This window comes from Anastrepha ludens, chromosome 2 (assembly GCF_028408465.1).
Source record: "Anastrepha ludens isolate Willacy chromosome 2, idAnaLude1.1, whole genome shotgun sequence".
In the NCBI taxonomy this organism is placed as follows: Eukaryota; Metazoa; Arthropoda; class Insecta; order Diptera; family Tephritidae; genus Anastrepha; species Anastrepha ludens.
Genome location: NC_071498.1, coordinates 114274658 through 114299629, shown reverse-complemented (window position 1 = coordinate 114299629; position 24972 = coordinate 114274658). Strand labels below are relative to the sequence as shown.

The following is a 24972-nucleotide window of genomic DNA, read 5'->3' as shown; positions in this document are numbered from 1 at the left end:
AAACAGTTTTTTGTAATAGCGGTCGCCCTTCGGCAGGTAATGGCAAACCTCTGAGTGTATTTCTGCCATGAAAAAGCTCCTCATAAAACCCATTTGCCGTTCGGAGTCGGCTTAAATCTGTAAGTCCCTGTAAGTGGACTAACATCAAGACGTACACTTCAAGCAGGAGGAGGAGCTCGACCAAACACCAAATATTTATATTTATTTTAATGACCAATCTGCATAAAATGAATTATGCTTCACACTGCTTTTTCAACTTCCGTAGCCTTCAGATGTGATTCTCTACGATTATTACCTGTTTCTCAAGATGAAAAATGGCTTAGTGGTAAAGGATTTTGCGAAATCGACAGACTAAATGCGCATACGTATTTTGGAGAGCACAAGACAGAGTATATTTTGCAAACATACAAATGCTAGAACACTGTTGGAGTTAGTGTTTAGCGCTAAGAAGAAGACTAAATTGGGAGTAAAATAGAAGTGGTTTTATTCTTTAAATTTTTTCTTAATTAAGAAACTTATCGGCCTACCCTCGTACATTCACAGTCACTTGACTTGTAAACTCATTCCCGTGATGCCAATACAATATTTTGGTTATACATACATACATAGTCAATAAACTTTTTAGACCCATTGACCTCACTGACATCTAATCCACTTTCACTCACTTCTCTACTCAATGTCAACGAACTTAAATTTTAGTGGCACATTTGGCATATTAATCAACATACCCTTAAACACCTTTTCTGTTGGGTGATTGAATTCTATGTGAAAATTTCTAACCAATCTCGCAATACCCAATTCTATTTCTAAATCGCTTATTCTACGTCCCAAACAAGCTCTCGGACCTACACCGAATGGCAAATAAATAAACGGGTTACTGGCTTTTGCCGCTCCTACACAAACGGCAGTCTCGCTCTTTTGTTGTTTATCTTCCTTGCCATGTCGCATCCAACGTTCCGGCAAGTATACCTTGGGTTGTGGATAATGTCGCTCACTCTGCAGTAGAGTTGCAGAAATCATACTAACTACAGTGCCCTTAGGTACTCTGAATCCGCTTAAGACGATATCATTTTGTGGCATACGTATATTTCCAAGTGCCAGTGGGTAGACACGCAATGTCTCCTTTAAGCACGCACGCAGATATGGTATGTTATTCAGTGCATCCGTTGTGAAATCGCCATCTTTTTGTGGTAAAACACGTTTTACTTCTTTGCGTAGCTTCTCCTGCGCTTCAGGATTCTTGGCTAAGCACAGTAAAACTCCGACTGCAAGTGATCCGGTCTACAAGAAATTTTAAAATCTATTATTTATTTATTTATCAATTTGCATTATTTGCTAAGAATACCGTATCGACGCCGGACATGAGTAGATCCATGGCCATTACTGTGGCAATTTTCTTATCAATCTTCAATAGTTTCTCTAATACACTCTGCTCTCGTTCTGTACGATTGATACCTTGTTGTCGTTCCACCTCTAACTTGACAATGGCTTCTGTTGTATGCTTCCACGTTATGCATTGTATATCATCCAAAGCTTTCATCAGACGTTTGAATTTCGGTGTGGCCACAATACGCCACAAAGAAGGTCTGTACTCCAAATCGAAAGTTAGTGTGAAAAAATCAGTTAAGGCCGAGAAGAGTTTTAGAGCATCTTCGTAATTTTCGCTATCGTCCCGTAGCAAGCCAAGTTGCTTGTCAAGTGCCACAACTGCCACAGATTCTAGCATCCATCGTTGTAGATATTCTTCGAAGTCGTCTGGCATTTCCAGCGTTTCGGGATTGCGTATTAAGCGAATTCTGTAATTATTAAAAGCATTTTGAATCTACTTGTATGTTCGGGTTTCACGGAAGTTTATACAGTGGTTTGCAATAGGGCCCTAGCAATATTTAAATAAAGTTCACGTTAATTTGTTGAAATCTCAATTCTCAGTTCCGTGAAGGTGTTGAATTTAAGAATTTTGATATCATTCACACTACCACCGCGGGCAGAACTTCAGCGATCGACACATTGAAACCAACGTACTACCATAGAATGGCCACGAATATTTTTGATCGGACGAAAGTATATGAATTAACTAAACAATAATAGAGTTATCGCTGATTTCAAAACGATTTTGTTTTATTTTCTTCTTTATTTAGCGTCCTATGTTAAAAAAAAGTCATACCAATCCTCTTAGTTATAAACAAAATGGCACTATTTAGATTTTACTCCTGCCGCTAGACAATCGCCATCAGATTTTGTGACAGTATTTGCTGATCTCCGCCAATTCATTTTAAATTCCTTCTCATTTTTGATTTATTTTTCGTTTTTAACAATTTTCTTTTAACAATTTCCCAATACTTTTCAATGGGTCCCAATAGGGCAGAGTTTGGTGAGTTTTGGATTTTTTAACAGTATTTACCTCGTGACTTTCATGACAAGGCAGGCTATAATGGCACTATGATAACTCGGCCCAGCACAGAACTAAGCATTTACGTTGTTTTATGAATGGCAACGGTACATGTCAAACTATCCAGCTAACTCTTGTTGGCTAAAGTGGCATGCTACTTGCACCACGAAGTTTGTAGGTTTGAGAGGGGGTATAACTACAATTTCTATACCAAGAGGGAGGCGAGTGGTAATTTGTCTTTTGCTAATTTGTCTGCCTTATAATTACCTGGATGTCACTATGCCTTGGCTCTCATATCAAATAGATGCGGAAATATTCGGCCATCTCGTTGCGAGATGCCCAGCATTTGATGGAATTAGTGGCAACCCCACCAGGAGGTTTAATCGGCGCTTGGCTATTTAAGTAAATATACATTTTTGCCTAACCAGGCAGCTACCTCGTTAATGGCTAAAATTTCTGCCTTAAATACACTACAATGAACAAAAAAACCCAAGAGAGTTGGAGGGCTGTCTCATTGTGTACTATTTCGAAAACACTATGACGTCAATACGATATAAACAGAACGCTTAAGGTAATGGGAATCCCCCGCTATTCAATTTCGAAACTCATTCTGGTATTCACTGGTCACTGGGTGATCGGTACTCATGCGGAGAAGCTTGGAATTCCGTACAATCCCTATTGCGAATATATGGGGATCCTGCAGAAAAAGAAACTGTTGAACACTTTCTTTGCAAATGTCCGGCTCTGGCGGCCAGGCGCTTGAGATTCCTTAACATGATCTTTGGGGATGGCTTGAAGAAATTTTCCAGCTAGATCCATTTTCTCTCCTCCACAATATCAACAGCACTGGATGGCCGTAAACGGTTTTCTCTTCCCTAAATTTTTTTCGCCGGTAATGGTCCACATTATGGTATCAAAAAAGCACGTAAGTGCTACTTGTAGTGTACCTGGGGTACTCTTGCCATCTAACCTACCTACCTACACTACAATGAATAGGAAGACGATCAACACGCTTACTTTTGGGTTCTTGCAGTAGACACCAAAGCCAACTTTATCGCCAAGCTTTGAACCATCAGTAAAAAACCGTAGGCAGTTTTTCCGACTAGATATATGTCAACGCACTCACAACTAGCTGGAATTCTGGTACTAAATATCCTATTAAAGTATAGTTCATTCAAACAATAGTCAGCAGGGTTGTTTGGACCAAGACCGAATGTTAAAGCTGTCTGTCCTACACCTAAAGCCCACCATTTATTAGTTGTGGCTAGCCGAGCAGCAGTGTTATCTGCATTCTGTTTACCAACTAAGCTCCCATAGACGAAGAACAAGAAAAGAGTACTCAGATGAGTGTTCTTCGGAAAAAGGCCTTATCTGCTTCCTGATGCCTTTTTGCATGAGAATAGAGTTATAGTAGCTTTCCTTACTCTGCCCTCTGCCCATTTTGGGTTCTTGTCGAGAATTACACCTAAATATTCGGAGTTATCTCCTCCTTATAGCCTTACACCATTTAATGATGGCTTCACAACGTAGGTGATGAGGAAGCATAAGCAACTACTTTTATTTTGTATTCATTCTTTACTCTTACATCGTCCCCTTAGTATTAAAATAGCCTATAAATTTTTTGATGTTTTGAGAAAATGAATTTCAAACTTTTTGTCGAAAGTAGCTCTCACTCAAAAATCGTTATGTCTGTAAATATTTATTATTTTTTGATTGACTTTTTGACCCACTTTGTGGAACTAGAATTTGACAAAATTTTGACCACATATAAAATCGACGATGGAGAATCCAAAAATTCAATAAAAAAATAATAGCCTATGAGCACATAGGCTATTGTTATACTAAGGGGACGACATATAAAGTGCGTTTAACTACTTTAGGACAGAGAGCTTTCGACAAATTTTGACAATTTAGACTTTTTTCATTTAATTTTAATAAATTTTTATGAAAGTAAGACGGTTTTGGATATTTTCTCCCATACTAATAGGACTATGAATAAGTTCGTGCGGTTTTTTTTCGAAATTTGAAACTTTATTGACGTAAAATGGTTACAGATTTAATATTCAAAATATTGTCCATCGCTTACTACTACTTTTTCCCATCTTTCTGGCAATTCACGGATTCCCTTTGTGAAAAATTCGGTCGGTTTTGCCGCAATCCACGAATCGATCCATTTTTTGACTTCATCGTAATTACGGAAGTGCTGGTCAGCCAGGCCATGTTGCATCGATCGGAAGAAATAGTAATCGGATGGCGCAAGGTCTGGACTATACGGCGGGTGGGGTAGGACATCCCATTTGAGCGTTTCTAAGTATGTTTTGACCACTTGTGCAACATGTGGCCGAGCATTGTCATGTTGCAAAATAACTTTGTCGTGTCTATCGGCGTATTGCGGCCGTTTTTCTCGCAGTGCTCGGCTCAAACGCATCAATTGTCGTCGGTAGACATCCCCCGTAATCGTTTCATTCGGTTTCAGTAGCTCATAATACACAACACCCAGCTGGTCCCACCAGATACACAGCATAACCTTCAGGCCATGAATATTCTGCGCCGACGTCGATGTTGAAGCATGGCCAGGGTATCCATACGTTGCCCGACGTTTTGGATTGTCGTAATGGACCCACTTTTCATCGCCAGTCACAATTCGATGCAAAAAACCCTTTCTTTTGTGCCGTTGAAGCAGTTGTTCGCATGCCATAAAACGGCGTTCAACGTCTCTTGGCTTCAATTCATACGGCACCCAATGGCCTACCTTTCGGATCATTCCCATGGCTTTTAAACGTTTGGAAATGGTTGATTGATCAACTCCCAAAGTTTTTGCAACCTCTTCTTGCGTTTGAGCCGGATCTTGATCGAGCAATTCCTCCAATTCGGTATCCATGAACTTTGGCGGCGCACCCTCGCGTTCTTCGTCTTCCAAGCCAAAATCACCACTTTTAAAGCGTGCAAACCACTTCTGGCACGTTCGCTCAGATAGAGCATGCTCACCATAAACTTCCACCAAGATACGATGACTTTCGGCTGCTTTTTTCTTCATATTAAAATAATGAAGAAGAATTCCCCGCAAAAACACATTATTTGGCACGAAATTCGACATTTTCAAGTGTGGTAAAAATATTGTTGTTTACGCTTCAAATAAAAAACTTATACTGACGTTTGTGCCTTACGACAGTAGCTCTCCAATGAATGTTTGGAAATGTGGATCGATGGAATAATAATCAAGTTACGCCATCTGTTGTAAAACCGTAACGAACTTATTCATAGTCCTATTATATTAGCATGAAGAAAATGTCGAGCATTCGTTATAAGAAGAAATACGCAAGACCGTCGCAAAAACAAATTTACGCAATGTTTGTGCCGTTCAGTAGACTATAAAATTGCATAAACGAATTTTTTCTAACAATTCGATTTAAAAGTTTTGAATATCGATAACAAATTTTCGACTTTGGTTTAGATTTGCACAAAATTTGAAACATGAATTTATATGGGGGCGCAAAAATCGTTTTCTAATAGCCATCGCCCCTCGGCAGGGAATGGTAAACATTCGAGGGTATTTCTGCCATGAAAAAGCGCATCATAAAAACCATTTGCCCTTCGAAGTTTGCGGAACAAAAGACACTTGCAACAAATAGAAGGAAGAGCTCATCCAAACCCCTAACAGAAGTGTACGCGCCAATTATTTATTTTTTTTTTTAGTGGGTAAATTATATTAAAAAAAAAAAAATTAGATTAAAAGGAACAAATAAATTGTTAAAACTTGTGCTAGAGTCATAAAACAACCTTAAAGGCAAAGATTTTTACGCAAATTCGCTTTTCACAAAAAATACAATTGAGAGATTTGGTACTTGGACCGATACGTTTACTCACTGCCTGGTGGGATGACAATTATGATAGAGACTTAAATGACTTAGATAGAGTTAAGACAACCTACATTTCGATAGTAATTTTGAATTATTTCCAAACATTGCCGACACGTGAATTTTTCCAAAATAAAAATGTAAACCACGGGTGACGTTAAATACAAATTTGTTATATCCTCATGGAGAAAGCCACTACGTTACCTGTTGACAAATTCCTGGTTCACTTCTGCTATTTTTTTCTGATACATTTTAATGTTTTTGGGCTGCATAAGTATCGGATTTACGACCGAACGAAATGAGCTCCATTGCTCACCTTGGCTATCCAATAAAAAGATTAAGCGAATGCATATACATACATTTTAATATAATTTAAATAAATAATTGCCCATACGTTGCTATTGTCCCCTCGACGCCTTCATAGAACTCTGCGCGCAGCTTATTCCGGTGATAACGCAACGTTGCTGAACTTGGCCTTATCGGCCAAATACCTTCGTTACGAAAGACACGTTCAAAATCGTCTGGATGATGTGTAACCACGGTGTCAGGCCGACCCATCATGCCCGGCACTTTGTAAATATTTCCATACTCCTCTTTCATTGCCATAACTAATTGAGTCGAGTCTAAGTTGTAATACCGGCCTCCGGGTAAAAATTTACGTAGGAAATTAAAAACGCCATCTCTTGGCAGCTCGCAGAATGGTCGCGCTCGCTGCCATTCCAATGATGCGTCGGCAGGCTGGCGAATGTGTGAACATTAATTTACTGATGTGATAGCAAGTTCATGCTAATGATATAGAAATAATGTTCACTTATTATTTAATTATTATTATTAAATATTATTATTCGGAACATTTTACTAGTGGTCTTCTCAGGCAAAACCTTTATGTGACCAGCGTAAAAGGTTCTCAGAAAAATTAGAAGAAGTCTTAAGTAGTCAAACTCAATTTGAACAATAACAAAATCTTGAATGTAGACGAATTTAATACCAGACGAGCAATGAAAGAGGTCATTGAAGGTGTGTTGGAAAATCATCGGTCCGATGACTATGAAAGCTTTGTTCATTCCATGTTGCATCGGTTATCCAAAACAGGTGTTAGGTCGATAATTACCCACGAGTCGGATGAGCTATTGAACGATAGCACCAAATTAACGTGTAATAAGGTGCCTCATTTTATTGCGCATTTTTCATTCTCAAAACTAAATTTTAGTAAATTCAATAACCACTAAAGCAATTAAAGGACTCTGCGCTCTGACTTCGTTCTTGCTGTAATCTGCTGGTGAACCAAAACTACTGGTAAAATGTTCCGAATAATAATTTTCTAGTCATTTTACATTTTAGTGTTTGAGGGTAGTGCTAGGGCAATCTTTCCAAGTAGGCAGGATTGGAACGAGGAGAAAATCTGCACCGAGGCTGGTACCTCTGTCTTCACTGACGGGTCCAAAGTGACATCGGGAGTAGCAGCCTGCTATAGTTTTTTAGGCAGAAGTCTTTTCAATTCTACAGCCATGCAGAACGCTCAGGGGGCGCGGAGCGAGGGAGATGGGGCAGATCCAAATTGGTCAACTCCTAAAAGGATAGGTTTACCACTGAATCCGTTCACTTCCGCTTCAGTGCTACTTGGCGAGTGTCAGACAGGTACTTAAACCATTTCCTCAACTTTTCTATTCTCATATGTATAAAAAGGAGCATTATTGACATAGTCACCAATAAATCTGGTTCAATCCAAAGTTGAATAACTCATTGGGGCCCAACAGTTGGGGTGTCATCGAAAAGCAATGTTGAATAGGAACTTGCGTCTTAAAATTTAATTTTTTTCCACTGTCGAAAATAAAGTGCACAGGTTTTGAACATCGTTTATTGAGCAAAGCAAAATAAAACTCGTTGAATTCCCTTATTAATGTACTCGTGTGTATGTGTTATTCCGCTTAATTACATTTCGTTTCATTCCAAATTTTTTGACAATTACCATATGTGGTGCTGGGTTGATTGAGTTAAAAAAAACTAGGGCATACAGTAAAAAAAATCCTTAAAAAGGCAGTTGATAAAATCGACAACAAATTACTTATGCCATTGACTCAACTCAATTTGACTGTGACGTTAATTTCAGCAATGCAATGGTGGCTTCACTTATATCCCTCCTTAAACACTGTTACCTATTAAACGTATGTCGAAAGGTCATGTGAAAGAGCAGTCGATCTCTACATGTCTAATTAACACATACACATACATACAAAGTCTCTAAGGCTATTTTCAGAGGAAATCTGCTGCGAATGCTACAAAATATTTTTACATTTCATACACTAATTGGCAGTGCAAAGCTTATATGTATGTGGGTGTGTAAGTACAAAACCACGTATTTCTGTTAAGTTATTCACCTGCTTTGTTGCCTGCAATCGCTTTGTGATCATTATGAAGTTTTTTCGGATACCGAGTTCGTTAATCGCAAGACATTTCATTTTCGCGTAAAACATTTTTAAATTCGAGTTCTCAAGACCAAACGCTTTCGCTGTTGCAGCTTAACTAAATATTTGTGTTGGTTTACAATTTGGTAAGACTTTATGAAAGCGTTGGAAAACATGTATTTTTGTATATCTACATGTGCTTAAGTGTGTAATTGGTTTTATAATTTCCGAATTTTGTTTTGGCATTTCTCATTTCATTTTATTTGATAATTTCAGTTTTATAGAATTTTTTTTATTTTGGCTTATTTTACATGTGATGTACCCTACACATTGCATTTTGGCTGAAATTGATGCTACCAGAATCGTAACTAGCGGATGTTTTTGGAAAATCCCTTTTTAATGGTCAGCAGCCTTTTTGCTACTTCTTCAAATCACTCTAAGATGGAGCAACCGTATGCAGCGTTACGAGCATGAAAATAAATATGGTAGTCCTAATATATGTATATATAATTGGCGCGTAAGCCCGTTTTGGTGTTTGGCCGAGCTCCTCCTCCTATTTGTGGTGTGTGTCTTGATGTTGTTCCACAGTTTCAAGCCGGCTCCGAACGCCAGCTATTTTTTATGAGGAGCTTTTTCTTGGCAGAAATACACTCAGAATTCCGAGTCCTATTCGACTACGGCGGCCGCCATAAATCGTAATCCTAATAACCAAATGTTAAAAGTACTTGTTGACGATTTCTGAAATTTTTCTTTTGCTAATTTGTCTGCCTTACAATTACCTGGTATGTCATTGTGCCCAAGCTCTCATATCAAATAGATGCGGAAATATTCGGCCATCTCGTTGCGAGATGCCCAGCATTTGATGGAATTAGTGGCAACCCCACCAAGAGGTTTAATCGCCGCTTGGCTATTGGAGTAAATATACATTTTTGCCTAACCAGGCAGCTACCTCGTTAATGGCTAAAATTTCTGCCTTAAATACACTACAATGAACAAAAAAGTCCAAGACAGGAGGGCCGTCTCATTGTGTACTATTTCGAAAACACTATGACGTAAATACGATATAAACAAAACGCTTAAGGCGATGAGAATCCCCCGCTATTCAATTTCCAAACTCATTCCGGTATTCACTGGCCACTGGGTGATCGGTGCTCATGCGGAGAAGCTTGGAATTCCGTACAACCCATATTGCGAATATATGGGGATCCTGCAGAAAAAGAAACTGTTGAACACTTTCTTTGCAAATGTCCGGCTCTGGCGGCGAGGCGCTTGAGATTCCTTAACATGATCTTTGGGGATGGCTTGAATAAATTTTCCAGCTAGATCCATTTTCTCTCCTCCACAATATCAACAGCACTGGATGGCCGTAAACGGTTTTCTCTTCCCTAAATTTTTTTCGCCGGTAATGGTCCACATTATGGTATCAAAAAAGCACGTAAGTGCTACTTGTAGTGTACCTGGGGTACTCTTACCATCTAACCTACCTACCTACACTACAATGAATAGGAAGACGATCAACACGCTTACTTTTGGGTTCTTGCAGTAGACACCAAAGCCAACTTTATCGTCAAGCTTTGAACCATCAGTAAAGCACCGTAGGCAGTTTTTCCGACCAGATATATGTCAACCCACTCACAACTGGCTGGAATTCTAGTACTAAATATCCTATTAAAGTATAGTTCATTCAAACAATAGTCAGCAGGGTTGTTCGAACCAAGGCCGAATGTTAAGGCTGTCTGTCCAACACCTAAATCCCACCATTGATTAGTTGTGGCTAGCCGAGCAACAGTGTTATCTGCATTCTGTTTACCAACTAAGCCCCCATAGACGAAGAAGAAAAGAGTACTCAGAGCACAGAAGGTATCGTTCTTAGAGCGTCGCTGATAGACAAGCGGCATGCGTTGAACACTCTGAAGCTTGTTTCTAATCGTACTATTGATGAGAGGCGTCCACCAGTATAATCCCGTAAGAAGGATAGGTCCCATAACGCCCAATGAGTGTTCTTACGAGAAAAGCCTTATCTGCTTCCTAGTGCCTTTTTGCATGAGAATAGAGTTACAGTAGCTTTCCTTACTCTATCCTCTGCCCATTTTGAGTTCTTGTCGAGAATCACACCTAAATATTTGGAGCTATCCCCTCCTTATAGCCTTACACCATTTAATGACGGCTTCACAACGTTGGTGATGAGGAAGCATAAACAACTACTTTTTTTTTGTATTCATTCTTTACTCTTACACATAAAATGCGTTTAAAAACTTTAGGACAGGGACCTTTTGACAAATTTTGACAATTTAGACTTTTTTCATTTAGTTTTAATAATTTTTTATGAAAGTAAAGTTCATTCTAATGCAAAAACCATGCAAATCATAAGACGGTTTTGGATGTTTTCTCCCATACTAGCATGAAGAAAATGTCGAGCATTCGTTATAAGAAGAAATACGCAAGCCCGTCGCAAAAAAAATTTACGCGATGTTTGACCCACGCAGTAGACTATAAAATTGCATAAACGAACTTTTTCTAACATTTCGATTTAAAAGTTTTGATTATCGATACAAAATTTTCGACTTTGGTTCAGATTTGCACAAAATTTGAAAGAAGAATTTATATGGGGGCGAAAAAAATCGTTTTCTAATAGCCATCGCCCCTCGGCAGGGAATGGCAAACATTCGAGGGTATTTCTGCCATGAAAAAGCGCATCATAAAAAACCATTTGCCCTTCGAAGTTTGCGGAACAAAAGACACTTGCAACAAATAGAAGGAGGAGCTCATCCAAACCCCTAACAGAAGTGTACGCACCAATTATTTATTTCTTTTTTTAGTGGGTAAATTATATTTAAAAACAAAAAAAATTAGATTAAAAGGAACAAATAAATTGTTAAAACTTGTTAATAAGTACCTGTGCTAGAGTCATGAAACAACCTTAAAGGCAAAGATTTTTACGCAAATTCGCTTTTCACAAAAAATACAATTGAGAGATTTGGTACTTGGACCGATATGTTTACTCACTGCCTGGTGGGATGACAATTATGATTGAGACTTAAATGACTTAGATAGAGTTAAGACAACCTAGATTTCGGAAGTAGTTTTGAATTATTTCCAAACATTGCTGACACGTGAATTTTTCCAAAATAAAAATCTAAACCACGGGTGACGTTAAATACAAATTTGTTATATCCTCATGGAGAAAGCCACTACGTTACCTGTTGACAAATTCCTGGTTCACTTCTGCTATTTTTTTCTGATACATTTTAATGTTTTTGGGCTGCATAAGTATCGGATTTACGACCGAACGAAATGAGCTCCATTGCTCACCTTGGCTATCCAATAAGAAGATTAAGCGAATGCATATACATACATTTTAATATAATTTAAATAAATAATTGCCCATACGTTGCTATTGTCCCCTCGACGCCTTCATAGAACTCTGCGCGCAGCTTACTCCGGTGATATCGCAACGTTGCTGAACTTGGCCTTATCGGCCAAATACCTTCGTTACGTAAGACACGTTCAAAATCGTCTGGATGATGTGTAACCACGGTGTCAGGCCGACCCATCATGCCCGGCACTTTGTAAATATTTCCATACTCCTCTTTCATTGCCATAACTAATTGAGTCGAGTCTAAGTTGTAATACCGGCCTCCGGGTAAAAATTTACGTAGGAAATTAAAAACGCCATCTCTTGGCAACTCGCAGAATGGCCGCGCTCGCTGCCATTCCATGGCCATTTCATTTAGCTGTGCCGCATTTTTGGATGAGTCGGTATTGCTGGCTGTGCTTGCGTACTGCTGATAAAGTGGGTCGAATTAATTTTTTTTTCTTTTTTGCATATTCGGGTTTATTCACCCAAGGGAATGTATTCACTTTTCATAGCAAGAATATTATCACCGAGTATTTCAAAGAAATGTTTTTTTTTCTTTTTATGTGCACTGTCGTAAACTTTTGCAGTTGCTTTATATTTACTCACGTTCTTTATGGTCAGCCAACCCTTTCTTTCTCTGATCGTATCTGCGATGCCGCTTTTGCCTATCACCACAGAATTAAATTTGTTGGAAAACATTTAAATTTTCTTGAACTTCACTCGCTCGCTGCTTCAGCCAAACTAAAATATGTTTCGACATTCGATTCGTAAATTCTTTTCGCAAGCGTTAAAAAGAAAGCATTTTTCCATATCTTCTGAATAATTGTTTATTTTGTGCTGGATTATCGTTGTCACTGTTACGAGTCACGAGATATTTTTTTAGTTTCTTCAGGTTAATAAGGAATAAGGGTTTTTGAAAGAAAGTTCACATTGATGTAAATCATAGAAATATCTGGGCAATCGTGAAAAAAACAGTTAAAGGGTTCTCGCGAAAATTGGAACACCCGGAAGTCTCTTTGCAGCCTCGAAATTCAGAAAGGTTGTTTTTTAAGCGCTTGAGAACTTCAAATGATAATGAAAAAAAGAAATGTGGTATTGTTGGAATGAATCCCTTTTATTATTTGATTATTTTTACTATAATTTGGTATATAGGTTCATGGCATTTATTTTTTGATTATTTCAACATAGTTGTTGGCTACTTTCATTTATTTTTTTATGTAAGTCAACGGTAAAAACCTTACAAGACTTACACTCTACAAGGCTTTCATCATGCTCGGCCCTTGCAGTGTTTGAGAGAAAACTTCTACATCAGATTTTTGGACCTTTGCACGTTGACGACGGTGAGTATCGTACGCGATAGAACGAACAGCTGTATGAGCTTTACGGCGACATTGACATAGCGCAGCGAATAAAGATCCAGCGGCTTCGTTAGCTGGGTCATGTCGTCCGAATGGAAACAAACGCTCTGACTCTGAAAGCAGCTGGTGGTAGAAGAGGATGGCCTCTACGTTGGAAGCATCAGGTGGAGATGGATTGGATTCACTTGCTGTGTCCAACTGGTAAATAATTAATTCGAGATATCATTAAATTCGCGAAGACTCCCAGCAAGTTCATTGGGAGTTAAGTTTAGTGGATTAGTACTTGACTCCAAACTCCATTGAAAGGCAAACATTGAAATCCAGGTAAAGAAGACCAGCATAGCTTTCTAGGCCTGGTTCTATGAATTTTAACGTACGGTTGCCTGGTTTGGTGGGAAGCCCTTCGTAAGGGCTATAATATCGCTAAACTGTAGAGTGTGCAAAGAACTTGTATTGACATTATCGGAGCACGTAGAACTTGCCCCAGTGCTGCCCTTATGCCGTTTTGCACTTACTTCTCATTAACTTTAATAATATTTCCATCGCTGCGCAATAAAGTTAAAGGAGGTTGACCTTTAGAGGCAATTTCTCAAGGGACATGGAAGCACTATTAAGCTTTTAACACCGTATTTCTCTGAACTTTGTACAAATCTCTGTAGTTTGAGGATCGTGCCAGTGCAATCTTTCTAAGTAGGCAGGGTTTGAATGAGGGAAAAATGTGTACCGAGGCTGGTAAGTTTTTTTCGATAGCCAATCTGCGATCAAGGCTGTGGCGACGCCATGGTAGATATAAGCTGGTCAACTCCTGTAAGGAGGAGATCAAATCTCTTGTGTGTGCAGGTAAGATTTCTCTGATCTGGGTTCCAGGACATAGAAACATCGAACCAAATAAAATTGCTGATAAGCTTGCCAGGAAGGAGTCGACTGAATTGGTCTCATAGCCGGTCTTCGGCATCCTTCTGACTGTTGCTAAAGGGGAATTGCACAACTTATTTCTCAAGAAAGCACAGATACGATTGAGCTCCTTTTCTTCGGGGGCTATTTCGAAAGTAATACGCCATTCGATTTCCAAACTTGTAGTTGTGTTTACCGACCATTGGAGGTTCGGCACACGTAGTTAGGTTAACCATTTAATCCCCATTATTCCCCAAATTTTCAAACTTTTTAGAATAATTTTGGGTATGTCATTTAAAAACCCATTGAATTGTAGTACAATAGAAAGCAAATTGCAAGTGACTAGCAAATGCTGTTTATTCTTGAAATATTTTGTTATACGGACAGGGTCACACATTTTCCTCCATACGGGTTACGTTCGAGAATTTCTGCAAAATTGTGTCTTTCTGGTATATAACACTGCGTTACAAAAACGAACTTTTTTTCTGTCCTTTGAACCAAATATACTTTTTCGGAAAGGGGAGAAAAAATAAAAATACACGTGTATCGGCGATTTTCATGTACACGTCAGAATTTTTTTTATGTATAAAATATAGAGCTCGTAATCCGCCTGTGGTTAAAACTTTGGATCAATTTTTAACCCTTTTTCCGTGATCCAATCGCGCTGAATTTCTGCAGGCAGACTCGTGGAAATGTTTTTATTATGTAAAATTAAGAAAAAAAAATTATCAATTCTCAGATTTTATTGATTTTTTTTCTTCTAAAAAAAATTTTTTTTTCGGCATAACTTGAAGGGACTCCAAATTTTTAAACAACTTATTAACCTTCAATTTATTGTTTCATACAACACACTCTGTGCCGTTTGTGTGTTTGTTACAGTTCCGGAAGTTCCGATCATCTGACAATTGTGCTACTAGGAGACGTATACTTTGACAATTGTTTTAAGTTCTGTTGCGCGAAAACGTCTACCTGTATATTTCATCTTACGAAAAATGCAGTGCCCGACTCGAAATAACTTTTGTTACGTTTGTGGCTTATTCGCACCAAGTAAAAATTTTAAAAATATTACGAAAACAGTGGTTAATTCGTTTCAGAAAATATTCAAGACTGCTTATGTTCCTTACTTGTGGTATATTCCGGAAGTCGTGTGCGACTATTGCTATAGAAATTTATGCAAGTTTACTGATCGAAGGTCAACAATAAAGTACTCTATACCAACAATTTGGCTACCACGTACGGAGCACTGCAGTGAACTGTGCTACTTTTGCGTAACTTTTACTCAAACTAAAGGGTACCAATACTTTCGTCGCAACAAAATTCGCTACGCTAATGGAGTATCGGTTATTCCAGCGGTTCTGTACTCACCAGAAGAACGTATAGCGACTTCAATGGAGATTTTTGATGATGTTCCCGAATTAAGGGGCGGAGAACCAACAGTATCACCAACAATGCTATCCACATTCCTTGCATCGAATGCGAGATGCGGGGAACCAGAAGTATCGGAATTTATACCAACACCCAGTGAACTTGGGACTACAGTGCCGCATTTAGTAACGCAAGCCGACTTCAATGACCTTGTACAGTGGCGGCTGATTTTAAAATAACAGCCGCTCGTGAACGACGTAGCAATATTCCATATGACGAATTTTTTAAATTGCACGAAGATCGGGGGAAAAACCTGGCTTATTGTTGTGATATTGATTCCATGTTTGAAAAAATTGGTTACCCTCATATTTCAGAGGAGTGGCGACTTTTCATCGATGCATCGGTCAACAGCCTTAAAGTAGGGCTGCTTCATATCGGTAACAAACATCCAGCTGTCCCGATCGCATATGCCACCAACCTCAAAGAAACATACGAAGGCATGGAATTAATATTACAGCTGATAAACTACCAAGAGCATAATTGGAAAATATGCTGCGATCTAAAAGTGGTCGGATACTCATGGGTGTTAAGCGTGAATTTCCAACCCACCAGTGCTTTTTGTGTACATGGGAATGTCGCAAAAGAGATCAGCATTACACTGAATGCGAACATGCTACAAAGTAGGCGTAGAAAGTATAGAAAATCTACCATTAGTGCAGCCATCTCAAATCATTTTGCCATCACTGCACATTAGCTCGGTGTCGTATCAAATTTTGTTAAAAAACTGGATCGTGAGGGCGAGGCGATTGCAAGTTTGCGCAATATTTTTCCGAAACTGAGCGGCGCAAAGATTCATGCAGGTATTTATTTTTAACGAAGGCTTTTAGTAACTTTATTTTTTTAATGATGTGTATAACTTAAGGTGTTTTCAGTGGTCCGCAGATAAAAAAAAAAATAGTTGCAAGTTATGAATTTTCATCAAAATTGAAAGCTATCGAATAACGTGCATGGAAAGGCACAGTTGCCGTTATTGAGCAGTTTCTTGGCAACAAACGAGCTGACCATTATAAAAATATTGTTGCAGAAATGATTTCGGCATATGGCGAAATGGGCATATTAATGACGTCATTTAGATTGTTGCCCTGGTGATTTAGGAGCTTGTAGCGATGAACATGGCGAAAGGTTCCATCAGAACATTGCGGCTATTGAAAAGCGCTTTAAAGGACAAGACATTACGCATATGCTTGGCGAATACTGTTGGTCTATTTGTCGCGATACTGACACAATTGCTTACAAACGCGAAAATAAAAGGCCTAAGTTTCTTTAAAAGCATTAAAATTTTCAATGTAACAATTTTTAATTTTAATATAATAAAATTAATAGAAAAAATTCGGGGTTTTATATCTCTATTGTAATGCGGAGTGAAATACCTTTCTTTTGATACCCACATCGACATATCTCATGGAATTTTTTTTTAAATTTCGAACAGGTGGCAACCCTGTGAAACATTGTCAGTGGCAACACCTAGGTGAAAAGTCTAGAAATGTGATACACTATCTGTGTGCCCAATTTCATTCAAATCCGTTAAGCTAATCCTGAGATCGTGTGGCTATACAGATATGCATACAAGAATTGCTCGTTTAATGTTATATTATAAAATACTAGCAAACCCGGCCCCTTCGCTGGGCACACTAAAATAGAATAGATATGGTTTAGAACAGAAAATATATGGTTTTCATATTATTTATTTCTTTATTCTTTATTCAAGCGCTTTGGCATAAACAATATTTTTTGTTTTTCTATTTGTTTTTGAGTAAATATAAAATATAAATTGAAAATCAGGAAAAAAGAAGATTGTTTTTAAATTTCAAATCAACGCATATGAATAAACAATCGTCTTTTTTCCTGATCATCCATGAATGTTTCGTTTCAAATTATATGTTTTATTAAGCATTGGAGCTTTTTTAACCATTATTCATTTATATTTTCCAAAAAAAAAAAAAGAAAAAAATTGTTTTTTCCACGAACACATAATTTCATTCGGATTTCACATTAAGTTCTCAAATTTCGTAAGAAATTATTCACTGTTCCAAAATCCACTCCAAAAAAATTCACAAACAATTTTTACATGTTGCACTTACGTTTTGTCCTTATGGCATCCAAATCAGAAAGAAATATTGACACATTGTAACTCACACTGTCAATTTGACAGTTCAGTTCCGCCCCAAGCGTTAAAAAAGTAAGCGACATTATGGCTGGCTCAAAAGAACGCTGTACCCGTTGCCACTGCTCCGAATTACAACCAAACTTTACGAAACCCATTTTCAATACTTACTTAACAATGTGCGTAAGTTTGGTTTAATTCGGTGCAAAGACACGGCGGGTCCACGTTTTGGCATATATTTCGAGACCCTAGGCATCAATAGGTATGAAAATTACCCCGTATTAAAGCACTTATCAACAGCTTTCATTTGATACCCATATTGTACATACACAACCAAAGGTTACCCGGGTCCACGTTTTGACCTATATCTCGAGACCCCAGTCACGGAGGGGCATAAAAAATGCTCTGAACTAAAGCATTCACCAACAGCTTTCATTTGATACCCATATTGTACATACACATCCGAAGGTTACCCGGGTCCACGTTTTGACCTATATCTCGAGCCCTATCCACCAATAGGTATCCAAACTATACGGAAACCATTTTCAATACCTTCTTAACAATGTGTGTAAGTTTGGTTTAATTCGGTGCAGACACGGCCGGTTAGCGAACACACACAAAAAGTTGACTTTATTTTATATATGATATTTTTTTCAGTTTGTGTCCGAAAAATCCAAATATCTTACGGAACCCTATTTTTTTCCAAAATAAAATGTAATCCATGTTACTCTTGGATAATGTAGTTTTCGAATGGTGAAAGAATTTTTAAAATCGGTCCAATAGTTTTTGAGCCTATTCGTTACAAACAAACAAACAAACAAACAAACAAAGTTTTCCTCTTTATAATATTAGTATAGACAAAAAAAAAATTGTGACGTGTACATGAAAATCGCCGATACACGTGTAGTTTTATTTTTTATCCCCTTTCCGAAAAAGTATATTTGGTTCATAGAACAGAATGTGTGTAACGCGGTGTAATTATTGTATATAAATATGTAAACAAATAAATGTATATATTCCAGGATGAGTAGGGCAAATTTGTTGTATGTATGTATATATGTAATATTATATATTTTTCATAGATATCCACTTTTGTATACAATTTTGATGATTACTCGCACCTATTCAATATCCGTAAATTTAAATTTCAACGGTATATTTGGCATATTTATAAACATACTTTTGAATGCCTTATCAGTGGGGTAATTAAATTCAATTCGAAAATTTCTAACCAATCTTGCTATGCCCAATTCAATCTCCAACTCACTAACTCTGCGCCCTAGGCAAACTCTTGGGCCAACACCAAACGGTAAAAAGATGAACGGATTACTCGGTCTTAACGCTTGCGCACACTCAACTGCCTCGGTCATGGAACGATCATCGTCTGCCTTACTCGGCCGTAGCCAACGTTCTGGCAAAAATTCCAAAGGTCGCGGGTAATAATTTTCATTCGCCAATAAAGTCGAGGAAACCAAGTTCACCATAGTGCCTTTGGGCACTCTATAACCACTCAAGACCACATCATTTTGTATCGCCCGAACTATGCCGACGGACAATGGATACACTCGCATTGATTCCTTGATGCAGGCACGCAGATAGGGAATGTTTTCTAGTGCATCCGCTGTGAAATCGCCGTCTTTTTGTGGTAATACTCGATCTACTTCGGCACGCAATTTTTCCTGTTTCTCTGGATTTTTTGCCAAGCAAAGGAGAATGCCTGAGACCGTGGAGGAAGTCTAGTAGTAAATTATATAAATTATTATTAAAAAAAAAATCAATAAAAAATGCGAGACAAATTTACCGTATTAACGCCCGCCACCAGCAAATCCATGGCTGTTGCAGTCGCTATTTTCTGATCGATGTCCAACAGTTTCTCGAACGCGTTCTTCTCATTTTCCGTCCGCTGAAAGCCTCGTTGCTTTTCAGCCTCCAGTCTTGCGACTCCACTTTCTACATATTTCAATGATAATCTATGTATATCATCCATGGCTTGCATTAGACGTCTGAATTTCGGCGTAGATACACGCCGCCATAGTGATGGCTTCCATTCCAAGTCAAAGGTGAGCGTAAATATAGTATTCAAGGCGGAAATCATTTCCAAAGCATCTGCGGAATTTTCGCTATCATCACGTAACAAGCCAAGTTGCTTGTCGAGTGCCACAACTGCTATTGACTCCAGTGTCCAGCGTTTTAGATAATCTTCAAAGTCCGCTGGCATTTCCAGCGACTTGGGATCACGTATTAAGCGGATTCTGCGAATGGTAAAATAGGGTAACATTAAACAATATGGGTAGGATAAGAATTAACCTGCAGAAGTGATATGTTGATATTTTTGAACATACCTATCGACGAATTCCTGATTCACTTGTGCCATCTTGCTGAAATACTTGTGAACATTCTTTGGCTGCATTAGCAGTGGATTTAGAATTGAACGAAATGAACTCCATTGCTCACCGTGCCTGCCGGATTAGCATGAAATACATCGCTTTACTTGTATATATTCTACTCTGAGGAACTATTACTCAACAATTTTCGATACTCACGTCGTCATAACACCCTCAGTGCCTTTGTAAAAATCTGCATGGCGGTAATTTCGATGATATCGTAACGTTGCAAACGGCCGTATTGGCCACATACCTTCATTGCGAAACACAGATGCGAAGTCCTCAGGATTGTGTGTCACCACGATATTGGGACGACCCATCACTGCTGGTACGATGAAAATATCACCAAAATCTTCATTCATTGCCCTTTCCAATTGATTGGAGTCTAATTTATAATACCGGCCTCCGGGTAAAAATTTACATGTAAACCTAAAAACGCCTTCTTTAGGCAATTCGCTGAAGGGGCGTGCGCGCTGCCATTCCAAGAATGAGTCCGCAGGCTGGTGGATGTTTGGACATATATTTACTGAAGTGACAGCAGGTTCATGCTAATGAAATAGAAATAATGTTCACTTATTATTTAATTATTATTATTAAATATTATTATTCGGAAAATTTTACTTGTGGTCTTCTCAGGCAAAACCTTTATGTCACCAACGCAAAAGGTTCTCCAAATTATTAAAAGAAGCCTGAAACAGTCAAACTCAATTTGAACAACTTTCAATAACAAAGTCTTGAATGTAGATGAATTTAATACCTGACGGACAAAGAAAGAAGTCGTTGAAGGGTTCTTGGGAAATAATCGGTCCGATGACTATGAAAGGTGTGTTCAAGCAATGTTGGAACGGTTATCCAAAACAGGTGTTAGGTCGACAATAACCCACGAGTCGGATGAGCTATTGAACGATGGCACTAAATTAACGTGTAATAAGTTGCCTCATTTTATTGCGCATTTTTCATTCTCCAAACTAAATTCTAGTAAATTCAATAACCACTAAAGCAATTAAAGGAATCTGCACTCTGACTTCGTTCTTGCTGTAATCTGCTGGTGAACCAAAACTACTAGTAAAATGTACCGAATAATAATTTTCTAGTCATTTTACATTTTAGTGTTTGAGGGTAGTGCTAGGGCAATCTTTCTAAGTAGGCAGGATTGGAACGAGAGGAAAATCTACACCGAGTCTGGTAAATCTGTCTTCACTGACGGGTCCAAGGTGGCATCGGGAGTAGCAGCCTGCTAGTGTTTTTCAGGCAGAAGTCTTTTCAATCCTACAGTCATGCAGTATGCTCAGGGGACACGGAGCGAAAGAGATGGCGCAGATTCAAATTGGTCAACTCCTAAAAGGGTCGGCTTACCATTTACTCCGTTCATTTTCTCTGTAAATGTCGGGTTTAGCAAGCTGGGTGATTAAGATCACTGGGTGCTTCTTTCTTCGACAGCCTTGGCAGTGCTCCAAGCTGAAACCCATCTATCTCCCCACTACATCAACTGCTCAGGTTGGCTGTGGATCTCTTCCGGTAGAGAGAGTATCAGACAGGTACTAAACTAAACTTAAACCAATTCACCTACTTACCTATTCTCATATGTGTAAAAAGAAGCATTATTGACGTGGTCAACAATAAATCTGTTATTGGTTCACTCTAAAGTTGAATAACTAGTTTGGGTGTCATCGAAAAGCAAAGTTGTATAGCAACTTTCGAATTTAAATTTCACTTTTTTCTACTCTCGAAAATAAAGTGCACAGGTTTTAGACACTTATTGAGCAAAACAAAATAAAACTCGTTGAATTCTCTTATTGATGTACCTACGTATGTGTGTGGGCATGCAGACTATTTACTTGATTACAAATTGTTTCATTCCAAATCTTTTGACAATCATGTGGTGCTGTGTTTGTTGAAGTAAAAAAAACTGGGGCATACAGTTAAAAAAATCCTTAAAAAGCAACTGATAAAATCGACAACAAATTACTTATGCCATTGACCGAACTCAATTTGACTGTGCCGTTAATTTCAGCAATGCAATGGTGGCTTCACTTATGGCCCTCCTTAAACACTGTTACCTATTAAACGTATGTCGAAAGGTCATGTGAAAGAGCAGTCGATCTCTACATATATATATGTCTAATTAACACATACACATACATTCACAGTCTTTAAGCCTATTCTCAGAGAATGCTACAAAATATTTTCACATTTCATACACTAATTGGCAGTACAAAGCTTATATGTATAGTACTACTGTGGACAAAAAGTAAGGTGAATTTGGTTGTAAAATTAAAAATCTTTATTTATTCTTCTAAATCAATTTCATCCCCTTCAAAATAATCCCCTCTCGATGAAATACACTAATGCCAACGATTTTTCCAATCCCCGAAACATGCCAAATAGTCCATTTCCGGTATAGCCAGCAGCACCTTCTTCGATTCAGCTTTTATCTCCTCAATCGACTCGAAACGCGTTCCCCGGAGTGGTCTCTTGAGTTTTGGGAGTAGCCAGATCACACGGAGTCAAATCAGGCGAATACGGTGGTTGCGGAACGATATGCGTGGAATTTTTGGCGAAATGGTCACGAAGAACGAGTGCAGTGTGAGACGGTGCATTATCGTGATGCAAAAACCAAGAGTTGTTGGCCCATAATTCTGGTCTTTTTAGACGAATTGCTTCACGTAAACGACGCATAACGCTCAAATAATATTCCTTATTAACAGTTTGGCCAGGTGGAAGGAATTCATAGTGCACCACACCACGAAAATCGAAAAAAACTGTCATCATGACCTTTATTTTTGAACGACTTTGACGTGCTCTTTTCGGTCTGACCTCGCCTTTAGCACGATATTCGCTTGAGTGGTCGGTTGTTTCAGGGTCGTAAGCACATCAACGCAACGACTTTTTTCCAAGAAATTGAGAGTTTTCGGTACCAAACGAGATTTGATTTTTCGGAGGCCCAAATGGTCTTTCAAAGTGGTTTTCACAGATCCTTCTGATATTCCGATCATATCAGTAAGGTCTTTAACAGTCAACCGACCATTTTTCACTAACTCCTTCACTTTACTGACGTGTTGGTCATCTGTTGACGTCGATGGTCAACTGGAGCGCTCCAAGTCATCAACATGTTCTCGACCCTCTTTGAAGTCTGTGTACCACTTATAAACATTTTTCTGCGACATGGTCGAATCACCAAATACCTTCTGCAACATGCTAAACGTTTCCGCAGCCGAAATTTCATTCCGCAAACAAAATTTGATAGCACTTCTCGGCTCAATCAAATCAGACATTGTAAAAATCGAAAAATGCACTCTTGGTCGTTTGGTAAACACAAGCGTAAATATATTACTGATAATGACATTCACATGAAAGTTGGCCCAGATGTTGTTAACAGTGCTGCCAACTCATGAAAAAAATAACTTGAGCGAAATTTTAATCCCACGAAGTTTGACAAATAAATTCACCTTACTTTTTGCCCACAGTGGGTGTGTAAGTACAAAACCACGTATTTCTGTTAAGTTATTCACCTGCTTTGTTGCCTGCAATCGCTTTGTGATCATTATGAAGTTTTTTCGGATACCGAGTTCGTTAATCGCAAGACATTTCATTTTCGCGTAAAACATTTTTAAATTCGAGTTCTCAAGACCAAACGCTTTCGCTGCTGTCGCTTAACTAAATATTTGTGCTGGTTTACAATTTGGTAAGACTTTATGAAAGCGTTGGAAAACATGTATTTTTGTATATCTACATGTGCTTAAGTGTGTATTTGGTTTTATAATTTCTGAATTTTATTTTAGCATTTCTCATTTCATTTTATTTGATAATTTCAGTCTTATAGAATTTTTTTATTGTAGCTTATTTTACATGTGATGTACCCTACACTTTGCATTTTTGCTTTGATTGATTTGAATTGATGCTACGAGATTAATAACAAGCGGATGGTTTTGGAAATTGCCTTCTTAATGGTCAGCATCATTTTTGCTACTTCTTCAAATCACTCTAAATGAAGCATGAACATAAATATGGTCATCCTTATATATATATAATATATAACTTAAGCCCTGACCGATAGGGGCTTCCAAAAAATTAAAGTTGCGGTGAACCAACTGTTCACCGATAACATAAAAAACGCGATTTCAATTGTTCACATATAATTTTTATTCCGCACTAGTTGCAGTTCTGATTCTAACTAAACTTTACAAAATATAATTCTTACCAACTAACTTCTTAACCTAAGCTAATTCGCCAACGTTGCAGTTCCCACCACTTGCTGGTATTTCGCAATCGTTGGGTTGCGCGTGTTGGCCAATATGCTGGCCTTGCAATTCCCAAGCATTGGATATTGCAATTGATCGCTTGCGCGTGTGTCGCGTCAGCGAAAGTTCTTGTGTGAACTTTAATTGGAGCAATGAACTCACGTGTAGTGCAATGTGATCACAGGGTGCGACGTTGGGAAGTGTAGTGGTGTATGGCAACATAACTTATATATATATATATATATATATATAAAGCGTTTTGCAGTAAGAGCGCTTCAACTTTTTTTTTGAATAAAACATAAACTTTTTTAACTCATTTTTTTTTATTATCGAGTTTGATCATATACATTTAAGTATGAAATTCGATTTCTTTTGCATGACCACCGCGTGCACGTTTTACGAAGTCCAATCGTTGAACCCAATTTTCGACCACTTTTTTGCATAAATCGGCCGAAATTCCAGCAATTTCGGGTTCAATATTGGCTCTGAGCTCACAAATCGTCGCCGGTTTGTTACTGTAGACCAATGACTTCACATAACCCCAAAGAAAATAGTCT

General features: G+C 38.3%; 2 protein-coding genes across 2 annotated transcripts; both read right to left on the bottom strand.

Annotated features, from left to right (window-relative positions):
* Positions 1 to 475: 475 nt before the first annotated feature.
* On the bottom strand, positions 476 to 12423 carry LOC128859064 (cytochrome P450 CYP12A2-like). Its single transcript, XM_054095763.1, has 4 exons — positions 12042 to 12423; positions 11852 to 11968; positions 1346 to 1796; positions 476 to 1281 (listed from the first exon to the last, which is right to left on the bottom strand). Exons 1-4 carry the CDS (start codon positions 12374 to 12376, stop codon positions 670 to 672), a joined length of 1515 nt encoding a protein of 504 aa, XP_053951738.1. The 5' UTR covers positions 12377 to 12423; the 3' UTR covers positions 476 to 669.
* A 6342-nt stretch (positions 12424 to 18765) lies between these two features.
* LOC128871834 (cytochrome P450 CYP12A2-like) lies at positions 18766 to 24637 on the bottom strand. Its single transcript, XM_054113935.1, has 5 exons — positions 24578 to 24637; positions 20334 to 20722; positions 20133 to 20249; positions 19592 to 20042; positions 18766 to 19526 (listed from the first exon to the last, which is right to left on the bottom strand). The coding sequence occupies exons 1-5, from the start codon at positions 24635 to 24637 to the stop codon at positions 18912 to 18914; spliced, it is 1632 nt and encodes a 543-aa protein (XP_053969910.1). The 3' UTR covers positions 18766 to 18911.
* Between the last annotated feature and the right edge of the window lie 335 nt (positions 24638 to 24972).

Excerpts from the sequence above, each read along its gene's own strand:
- LOC128859064 (XM_054095763.1), bottom strand. The coding sequence starts at position 12,376 with ATGGCCATGGAATGGCAGCGAGCGCGGCCATTCTGCGAGTTGCCAAGA. Across the intron at positions 1,797-11,851 it reads AACCAGGAATTTGTCAACAG|AATTCGCTTAATACGCAATC; the intron begins GTAACGTAGTGG and ends TAATAATTACAG. Across the intron at positions 1,282-1,345 it reads TCATGTCCGGCGTCGATACG|ACCGGATCACTTGCAGTCGG; the intron begins GTATTCTTAGCA and ends AATTTCTTGTAG.
- LOC128871834 (XM_054113935.1), bottom strand. The coding sequence starts at position 24,637 with ATGTTGCCATACACCACTACACTTCCCAACGTCGCACCCTGTGATCAC. Across the intron at positions 20,723-24,577 it reads GTGATCACATTGCACTACAC|CATGAACCTGCTGTCACTTC; the intron begins GTGAGTTCATTG and ends CTATTTCATTAG. Across the intron at positions 19,527-19,591 it reads TGGTGGCGGGCGTTAATACG|ACTTCCTCCACGGTCTCAGG; the intron begins GTAAATTTGTCT and ends ATTTACTACTAG.